A 10,684-nucleotide genomic window follows, 5' to 3' on the forward strand; every position below is an offset into this window, starting at 1 on the left:
AGCATTGTCTTGCATTAGGAGGAACCGAGGGCCAACCGCACCAGCATATGGTCTCACAAGGGGTCTGAGGATCTCATCTCGGTACCTAATGGCAGTCAGGCTACCTCTGGCGAGCACATGGAGGGCTGTGCGGCCCCCCAAAGAAATGCCACCCCACACCATGACTGACCCACCACCAAACCGGTCATGCTGGAGGATGTTGCAGGCAGCAGAACGTTCTCCACGGCGTCTCCAGACTCTGTCACGTCTGTCACATGCTCAGTGTGAACCTGCTTTCATCTGTGAAGAGCACAGGGCGCCAGTGGTGAATTTGCCAATCTTGGTGTTCTCTGGCAAATGCCAAACGTCCTGCACGGTGTTGGGCTGTAAGCACAACCCCCACCTGTGGACGTCGGGCCCTCATACCACCCTCATGGAGTCTGTTTCTGACCGTTTGAGCAGACACATGCACATTTGTGGCCTGCTGGAGGTCATTTTGCAGGGCTCTGGCAGTGCTCATCCTGCTCCTCCTTGCACAAAGGCGGAGGTAGGGGTCCTGCTGCTGGGTTGTTGCCCTCCTACGGCCTCCTCCACGTCTCCTGATGTACTGGCCTGTCTCCTGGTAGCGCCTCCATGCTCTGGACACTACGCTGACAGACACAGCAAACCTTCTTGCCACAGCTCGCATTGATGTGCCATCCTGGAGGAGCTGCACTACCTGAGCCACTTGTGTGGGTTGTAGACTCCGTCTCATGCTACCACTAGAGTGAATGCACCGCCAGCATTCAAAAGTGACCAAAACATCAGCCAGGAAGCATAGGAACTGAGAAGTGGTCTGTGGTCACCACCTGCAGAACCACTTCTTTATTGGGGGTGTCTTGCTAATTGCCTATAATTTCCACCTGTTGTCTATTCCATTTGCACAACAGCATGAAATGTATTGTCAATCAGTGTTGCTTCCTAAGTGGACAGGTTGATTTCACAGAAGTGTGATTGACTTGGAGTTACATTGTGTTGTTTAAGTGTTCCCTTTATTTTTTTGAGCAGTCTATATAACATTCTATCGGTTGCAAGAATTTTTGTATAATAATTTAAATTGAAAAATTCTAAGTTTGAAATCCGGCGTCATTTTGCGAGTGAGTTCATAAACCATGTGCCATGGAATCGGTACATCGAAAATCTCTTCCCAACTATTTTGCAATCTATATGGCACAGCTGTCCATTTTTTGGTCCTTAAATAAAACTGGTATACTTTTTTATTTATCACAATTTTCTTTAACCAATTTTGGTCTTTAATGCAGACAAGTTCCTTACTTTTTCTCCCTTCCACTTGCCTCTTCCATTTTTGCGGTAATGCTGCAATTACAGCTGCAGAAAAAATTTAGAGACCACTGCAAAATTATCTATTTCTTTGGTTTTGCTATTTATAGGTATGTGTTTGGATAAAAATTACATTTTTGTTTTATTCTATAAACTACTGACAACATTTCTCCTAAATTCCAAATAAAAATATTGTATTTTACAGCATTTATTTGCAGAAAATGACAACTGGTCAAAAGAACAAAAAAGATGCAGTGTTGTCAAACCTCGATTAAAGCAAAGAAAATAAGTTCACGTTCATATTTAAACAACACAATAGTAATGTTTTAACTTAGGAAGAGTTCAGAAATCAATATTTGGTGGAATAACCCTGATTTTAAATCACAGCTTTCATGCGTCTTGGCATGCTCTCCACCAGTCTTTCACATGCAAAAATTCAAGCAGCTTGGCTTTGTTTGATGGCTTGTGACCATCCATCTTCCTCTTGATCACATTCCAGAAGTTTTCAATGGGGTTCAGGTCTGGAGATTGGGCTGGCCATGACAGGGTCTTGATCTGGTGGTCCTCCATCCACACCTTGATTGACCTGGCTGTGTGGTATGGCGCATTGTCGTGCTGGAAAAACCAATTCTCAGAGTTGGGGAACAATGTCAGAGCAAAAAGGAAGCAAGTTTTCTTCCAGGACAACCTTGTACGTGGCTTGATTCATGCGTCCTTCACAAAGACAAATCTGCCCGATTCCAGCCTTGCTGAAGCACCCCCAGATCATCACCGATCCTCCACCAAATTTCACAGTGGGTGCGAGACACTGTGGCTTGTAGGCCTCTCCAGGTCTCCGTCTAACCATTAGACGACCAGGTGTTGGGCAAAGCTGAAAATTGGACTCATCAAAGAAGATGACCTTACTCCAGTCCTCCAATCCTTATGGTCTTTTGCAAACCTCAGCCTGGCTCTTCTTTGTTTCTCATTGCTTCTCATTCACCCCAGCTGCCGTTTGCCATTCTTTTTGTAGGTCACTTGATGTCATCCTACGGTTGTTGAGTGACATTCGAATGAGTTGGCGGTCATCCCGGTCAGTAGGGAGTCGATTTCGCCCTCTGCCGGTCTGTAGCTTTGTTGTCTCCAATGTCTGCTGCTTGACCTTGTTCTTATGAACCGCCGTCTTTGAAATTTTAACGATGGAAACAATCTGATGCTCACTGTATCCCTCTGCCTGTAAAGCCAGAATTGAACCCTTCTTTTCCTCACTCAAAACTTTCCTTTTCAACTCTTTTGGCATGGTCAATAGTTATTTTTTGATTAATATTACTTTTGAGGTACTATTACCACTATTTTTGCCATCCAGCTGGTCCTATTGCAAGAGGATAGTGATGACCACAGCAGTGGTTTTTATACTTTTCCTCGTTAAATAAGATTTGGTTCATGTGATCACCTAATCAGTACCTAATTCAGTAGAATGAGGTGTGCCTGTGTTGGAATTCAACAGACACTAGAATGGAATGGCTGTCATACATTGATTTAGTTGGTTGTAATTTTGAGTAGAGCAGACATTTCCATATGTTTTTGTTAGCTGCATGTCTGACATTACTCCACCAGTTCTATTTATGATATAATTTACAAAGATTATACCTTTTTCTAAAAATGTTATCTATTTTTTTATTTTTTTTAATCAATTAGTATATTTGAGTTTAACAACAATATTTGTTGTATTATTTGTCTTTTCTGGTGGATTAAACTGAAATTGCAACCAACTTTCTATGGCTTGTTTTAAAAATTGTGATATTTTGGAGATTATTTCATGTTCAAATAACCAAAATCTGAATAAAGGAAAAAAGGCAATTCTTGAACATGGGGTGAGACATTCTTACTAATTTGCTAGAGAACCAGTTCGGATTTATGTACAACTTTTGTATGACTGACGCCTTTAGTGAGAGGTCTAATGCTTTAATATTTAATCATTTCTGCCCTCCAAATTCATATTAATTATATAAATAGGCCCTCTTAATTTTGTCTGGCTTGCCATTCCAAATAAAAGTGAATATTTTTTGCTCATATAATTTTTAAGAACAGGGCGCTAGGTGTAGGCAAGACCATAAGCAAATCAGTGAACTGGGATATGTAACGTGGTCCTCTGTAGCTCAGCTGGTAGAGCACGGTGCTTGTAACGCTAGGGTAGTGGGTTCGATCCCCGGGACCACCCATACACAAAAAAAATAAAATTATGCACGCATGACTGTAAGTCGCTTTGGATAAAAACGTCTGCTAAATGGCATATTATTATTATTATATAATTATATGACTAAAGAGTTAATCAGGGTGATTATTCCACAAATACATCTGCATTACTTGCTGTTTGGGGTTTTAGGCTGGGTTTCTGTATAGCACTGACATCTGCTGATGTAAAAGGGGCTTTATAAATAAAAATTGATTGATTGATTGATATTTTCCTTTCCATGGTAGCAAGATCGTATCTATTTTTGCTAACTTTCTATAAAAATTGAATGGCGTGAGATAATTTCTTTATTTCGGGATATGTATACCAAGTACAGTGGCTTGCGAAAGTATTCACCACCCTTGCCATTTTTCCTATTTTGTTGCCTTACAACCTGGAATTAAAATAGATTTTTTGGGGGTTTGTATCATTTGATTTACACAACATGCCTACCACTTTGAAGATGCAAAATATTTACAAATATCTACAATACCTTGTAGAGCCACCTTTTGCAGCAATGACAGCTGCAAGTCTCTTGGGGTATGTCTCTATAAGCTTGGCACATCCAGCCACTGGGATTTTTGCCCATTCTTTAAAGCAACACTGCTCCAGCTCCTTCAAGTTGGATGGGTTCCGCTGGTGTACAGCAATGTTTAAGTCATACCACAGATTCTCAATTGGATTGAGGTCTGGGCTTTGACTAGGCCATTCCAAGACATTTAAATGTTTCCCCTTAAACCACTCGAGTGTTGCTTTAGCAGTATGCTTAGGGTCATTGTCCTGCCGGAAGGTGAACCGCCGTCCCAGTCTCAAATCTCTGGAAGACTGAAACAGGTTTCCCTCAAGAATTTCCCTGTATTTAGCAGCATCCATCATTCCTTCAATTCTGACCAGTTTCCCAGTCCATGCCGATGAAAAACATCCCCACAGCATGATGCTGCCACCACTATGCTTCACTGTGGGGATGGTGTTCTCGGGGTGATTAGAGGTGTTGGGTTTGAGCCAGACATAGCGTTTTTCCTGATGGCCAAAAAGCTCATCTGACCAGAGTACCTTCTTCCATATGTTTGGGGAGTCTCCCACATGCCTTTTGGCGAACACCAAACGTGTTAGCTTTTTTTTTTTCTTTAAGCAATGGCTTTTTTCTGGCCACTCTGTGGAGTGTACGGCTTAAAGTGGTCCTATGGACAGAACATTCAATATCCGCTGTGGAGCTTTGCAGCTCCTTCAGGGTTATCTTTGGTCTCTTTGTTGCTACTCTGATTTATGCCCTCCTTGCTTGGTCCGTGAGTTTTGGTGGGCAGCCCTCTCTTGGCAGGTTTGTTGTGGTGCCATATAATTTCAATTTTTTAATAATGGATTTATGGGTGCTCTGTGGGATGTTCAAAATTTCGGATATTTTTTTATAACCCAACCCTGATCTGTACTTCTCCACAACTTTGTCCCTGACCTGTTTGGAGAGCTCCTTGGTCTTCATGGTGCCGCTTGCTTGGTGGTGCCCCTTGCTTAGTGGTGTTGCAGACTCTGGGGCCTTTCAGAACAGGTGTATATATACTGAGATTATGTGACAGATCATGTGACACATAGATTGCACCCAGGTGGACTTTATTTAACTAATTATGTGACTTCTGAAGGTAATTGGTTGCACCAGATCTTATTTAGGGGCTTCATAGCAAAGGGGGTGAATACACCACTTTTCCGTTATATATATTTTTTAAACAGGTTATTTTTTTCCTTTCACTTCACCAATTTGGACTATTTTGTGTATGTCCATTACATGAAATCCAAATAAAAATCCATTTAAATTACAGGTTGTAATGCAACAAGATAGGAAAAACGCCAAGGGGGATGAATACTTTTGCAAGGCAAAAGTCCACATCAGACCATTTTATTGGTAAACTACTCGGTAATGTAAAAGTTGTATTTTTTTGTGATCCAATACATAATATAGTACACTTATCATAATTTGGTTGTAATCCAGAGAGGTTAGAACAAGTATCTAGATCCTCTGAGGCTGTGGAGGGATCCACATTTTGGATTGAAAAGAAAACATGAATCATCAGCGTACAATGACACCTTTTGTTTTTAAGCCCTGGATTTCTAACCCCTTGATATTATTGTTGGATCTGATTTTAACAGCGAACATTTCGATGCCAATAATGAATAGATATGCCGATAGTGGACAACCTTGTTTTACTCCTCTTGACAGTTTAAAACTTTCTGAGAAGTAGCCATTATTTACTATTTTACACCTAGAGTTACTATACATAACTTTAACCCATTTTAAAAGAGATTCTCCAAAATTGAAATATTCCAGGCATTTATATATAAACTCCAGTTGTACTTTATCGAAAGCCTTTTCAAAGTCAGCTATGAATACCAGGCCTGGTTTCCCAGATTTTTCGTAGTGTTCTATTGTTTCCAGTACTTGTCTTATATTGTCTCCAATGTATCATCCATGTAAAAAACCTGTCTGATTTGGATTAATATTATCCGACAATACCGTTTTATTTTTATGCGCTATGCATTTTGCTCTAATTTTTGGATCACAACACTGAAACATAAGAGGCATCCAATTCTTTCAATGGACTAGATCTTTATATTTACCACTTGGATCCTGTTTCAGGAGTAATGAAATCAGACCTCCTTGTTGAGTGTCTGATAATCAACCATTTATATAGGAGTGGTTAAAACATGCTAATAACGGTCCTCTGAGTATATCAAAAAGGTTTGGTATACCTCCACTGTCTTCCCGGACATAAAGGCTTTAATTGCATCAAGAAGTTACTCCTCTGTAATTTGGCCTTCATATGAGTCTTTCTGTACAGCTGTTAATTTTACAATATTAATAGAAAAATAATCCATACAATTATCTTCAGTTAGTGGAGATCCCCCCTCGTCCCTTGCCATCTCTCTCTCCCTCCCTCCCTCCCTCCCTCCCTCCCTCCCTCCCTCCCTCTCTTTCTCTCTCTCCTCTCCTCTTCCCTGCTTAACATCTCTCTCCCCCTCACCCCCTCTCTCCTTCTCCCCCTCTCTCTCTTTTTCTCTGACCACATGTTCTGACAAAGCCCATGCTCTGACCATATGTTCTGTGTCTCTCTCCCTCTGTGTTTGTGTGTTGTCCTGCAGCCTGCCTGATGTGTGGGTGAACGAAACAGAGCGTTCTCAGCTGAAGACCAAAGTGGTTCACTTATCCCAGCTACCACAGGACACCGCTATGCTACTAGACCCCAACATCTACAGGTCAGTACCTGTGTGCGTGTGTTGATCAATAAGTTGTGATCAGAATAAAATCTGGATGCCCCCAAAATAAAGTACACTACATGGCCAAAAGCATGTGGACACCCCTCCAAATTAATGGATTCGGCTATTTCAGCCACACCGTTGCTGACAGGTGTATAAAATCGCATTCTCTGGAGTCATGAACCACGCCATCTGGGGAAGGCCCTTTCCTGTTTCAGCCAGTGGAGGCTGCTGAGGGGAGGACGGTTCATAATAATGGCTGGAATGGAGTCAATGGAATGGCATCAACCACATGGAAACCACGTCTTTGATGTGTTTGATACCATTCCATTTACTCCATTCCAGTCATTATTATGAGCCGTCCTCCCCTTAGCAGCCTCCACTGGTTTCAGAATGACAATGCCCCCGTGCACAAAGCGAGGTCTGTACAGAAATTGTTTGTCGAGAACGGTGTGGAAGAACTTGACTGGCCTGCACAGAGCCCTGACTTCAACCCCATCGAACACCTTTGGGATGAATTGGAACACTGACTGCGAGCCAGGCCTAGTCGCCCAACATCAGTGCCCGACCTCACTAATGCTCTTGTGGCTGAATGGAAGTCTCCGCAGCAATGTTCCAACATCTAGTGGAAAGCCTTCCCAGAAGAGTGGAGGCTGTTATAGCAGCAATGGGGGGACCAACTCCATATTAATGCCCATGATTTTGGAATGAGATGTTCAACAAGCAGGTTTCCACATACTTTTTGTGTACCTTAAAACCATAAGCTCTGAGTGGCCATAGAAAGGCCCCTGTCCGTGCTCTGTGCTTTCTCTCTGCCTTCTCTCTGCACAGTCCTTCTACCAACCAGGTGGTGCCAACCCTTGACTTCCCTCTAGAAACCCAGGTTGGGAAGAAACACTGAGCCTCTTCACAAACACACTGCTCATCAATAGAAAAATGATGTCAAGCCCAAAAAGAGAAGCGGTTATGAAACTGCCATTTCCATTGTGAGATGTGTGTTCTCTGAATGTGAAGAGGCAGGTATCCTCCTACGCTCATAAAAGCTGTCCCAGCCTTCTCCAACGCTATTGGCTGCAGTTAAAGCTGGAGAGGAATATGAGGTGGGGTATAAGCACCCTGCCATCAGGACTAGGGGCAAGGTTCACCATGAAAATGCATGGTCAAGTGGCCTTGGCTAAGACCTGAAGGCACTATAGCCCAGAGTGACCAGGCTAGCAGCTTGAATCCCCCTCATAGTATCCATTATATTCAAATCTCTGCAGCACTGTGCAGGGCAGGGCTATCCTTCACTGCACTGTACTTCCATAGCCATGGCAAGGTAATGGAAAAAAGGTTAAGTTTATGACCTGCCATAAAAGAGTGAAAATTATTACTGAAACAATGTGCCTAAAATAACAAAACGGTCATAAATGAGGAAATATATGGCACGCAACAGAGGCACGGCTCCAGTCCTGTCCTGGCCATTTTAGGGAGAGAGGGGGCAGGTACTGATGATTTTAACTTTGCATGATGGCTCAACAGAAAAAAAGAATGCCGGACAATGGATATCTGAATAGCCGCCCAATGGATGTGAAGGATTTTATAATCCAGTATTTCCTGGATAACCCCCGGTCTGACTCTGTCTTTATCAGGCACACTCATACTATGTGACATTAGTACGTACGTACGTACACACACACACACACACACACACACACACACACACACACACACACACACACACACACACACGGCTCACTTGGTAGAGCATGGCACTTGCAATACCAGGGTTGTGTGTTCCATTCCCACGGGGGGCCAGTATGAAAATGTATGTACTCACTACTGTAAGTCGCTCTGGATAAGAACGTCTGCTAAATTACTAAAATGTTAATGTCTTCACATACGGTCTATTATGTTTCCTCAGAGCGTTACCACAGAAGCGGCTGAAGCGAAGGTAAGCATTACATATCAAGAGCTGATCCTGTCATTGTCCCTACAGTCTGAAACTACTGGTGAGGTCATATTTACAATCTCACATCTTTTTCATTTTCAGTCTGTAAAGATGATTCTGTGGACAGAGGACTACAGAAGGGAAGAACTCCTGTTCTTAGGGTCTAAATGGGAGCCTCTACATCTGTCGTTCCTTGAAAGGAGGAGAGGAGACTAGCAGAAGGGACCCTGGACAGAGGGCAGATGTTGCATCCCTTTTCTCCTTTTCCTGGGTAGAGAAGAGAATGTTTCCTCCTTCCTCTGTATTTTTAAACCCACCACTGCATCAGTCTGCAGTGAATGTGGTTTAACCTTTTAAAATGGTTCTGTTCTTTAAAAAGGTAATGAATGTTTATATTAAGTGCTGAACTTGAAAAGAAAAACATGTATAGAGGATTTTAAATGTACTACTAAAACTATGGTTTGGTTGTTATACACAACTGCGTAAATAAATAGTTGAATTGTGTAGAAAGTAGCATACAACATTTTTTGTAGACTGTTAATCTTGTAAATATTTTTGCAGATTTGTAAGTTATTTTTATACCATGCAATACTGTAGTTTATTGTGAATGTTTTATTTTTAAGCGAATGTGTAATTGTGAAAGCTCTTTTTGTCGGCTATTATTGTTGAAATTATGTCAAATTAAATAATCAGTTCATCAGTCCATATAATGTTCATAATGTCTCTGATGATTATGATAAAATGGGGATAATGGTAATGATGACTTGTATAGGCTACCCATTATTGCATGACAGTGCTTATTCTTGGGCTCTCTTGCTGTTCTCAACAATTTGATAGATACTATCGTCACTAGTTACCACAGCCACAAAGTAATAAACCCCGCCCATTTCTACAATTGATCTTCTTAAAATGTGATTTTAAACCTAACCTTAACCCTAACCTTAACCACACTGCTAAACTTATGCCCAACCCTAACCTTAAATTAAGACCAAAAAGCTCATTTTTGTTTTCATTAAGTTTTACGATATAGCCAATTTTGACTTTGTGGCTGTGGAAACCGATCGATACAGACGTGTACATTGGCGTATGACCTCTAACCTTCTAGCACCTGTGACCACTAACTACATTAGTGTTAACTAGAACTCCCTAACCCCAAGGCATGGCTAATTCATGAGTATGGTAATACATTATTTGTGTTATTATTATTATAGATTATTTACCATGTGTATGTATACAGTTCAACATTCATATGAGGACTTGTAAACTAAATTTTTCTCTGTATGTCGTAACTGTTGAAAGTGGAATATATCAGCAATAAAACAGAAAAAAATATAGAAAGAGGGTAAAGGATCTTGTTGAACGGCACTAACTATTGCAGCTCGCACCTGTGTGTTTGTGTGTCTGGCTGTCCTCTTTATCCAGAGGAGGGATAGGCAGGGCTGTTGCATCATCACTCAGTCTTCCCATTCCCATCAACCAAGCTGACAGTCACAGACTCAAAGTCTATTCGCTCACTCCACTCAACTACTCATTATCTACAGGCCAGAGGAGGCAGGAGAGGTATGGGAAGAGAGGCAAGAGAGAGAGGAGAGGCAGCCCGGTCATATTCCACATGTCTGACTGACCCCACCATAGTACAGCAGCAGTACAACTCTGTACTGTACATACTAGTCATCATCCCCCCCCCCCCCTTTGTCGTGTGTGTGTGCGCATCTGTCATGTACCACTGACTGGGTCAGGTTATTGAACAAACAACTCAGTGATGGGAAATAAGCTTGGGGGTCGTTCAGCTGTGGCAGGGCCAATTGGTACACCTCTGAACATTAATTATGAATGTCAGTGTTAAAGAATACCTGTATTTGGCATGTGGCTAGGTGTGGTCCGGTGTGGTCCGTTCAGAGGGCAGAATGAGACCAGACATCTCTATGTTATGATCACAGCCCTGTACTCTGACCCTCACTCACCGCCAATTAATGTTCTCGGATCTGAGCAGTCACCAG

At 42.0% G+C, this 10,684-nt stretch overlaps 1 protein-coding gene across 3 annotated transcripts in view; it reads left to right on the forward strand.

The window, feature by feature from the left end:
* LOC311136860 (zinc finger protein aebp2-like) overlaps positions 1 to 9,997 on the forward strand; it is a 62,532-nt gene extending 52,535 nt beyond the window's left edge. For all 3 annotated transcript variants that reach the window (XM_084171159.1, XM_084171158.1, XM_084171160.1), the window contains exons 7-9: positions 6,641 to 6,754; positions 8,658 to 8,687; positions 8,787 to 9,997. In XM_084171159.1, the coding sequence (XP_084027285.1) occupies positions 6,641 to 6,754; positions 8,658 to 8,687; positions 8,787 to 8,793 (151 nt within the window). In that variant the 3' untranslated portion in view covers positions 8,794 to 9,997. The remainder of the gene's footprint in view (positions 1 to 6,640; positions 6,755 to 8,657; positions 8,688 to 8,786) is intronic.
* The last annotated feature ends 687 nt before the right edge of the window (positions 9,998 to 10,684 follow it).

The sequence above is a fragment of the Coregonus lavaretus genome, assembly GCF_964263955.1.
Source record: "Coregonus lavaretus genome assembly, chromosome: 11".
NCBI lineage: Eukaryota > Metazoa > Chordata > Actinopteri > Salmoniformes > Salmonidae > Coregonus > Coregonus lavaretus.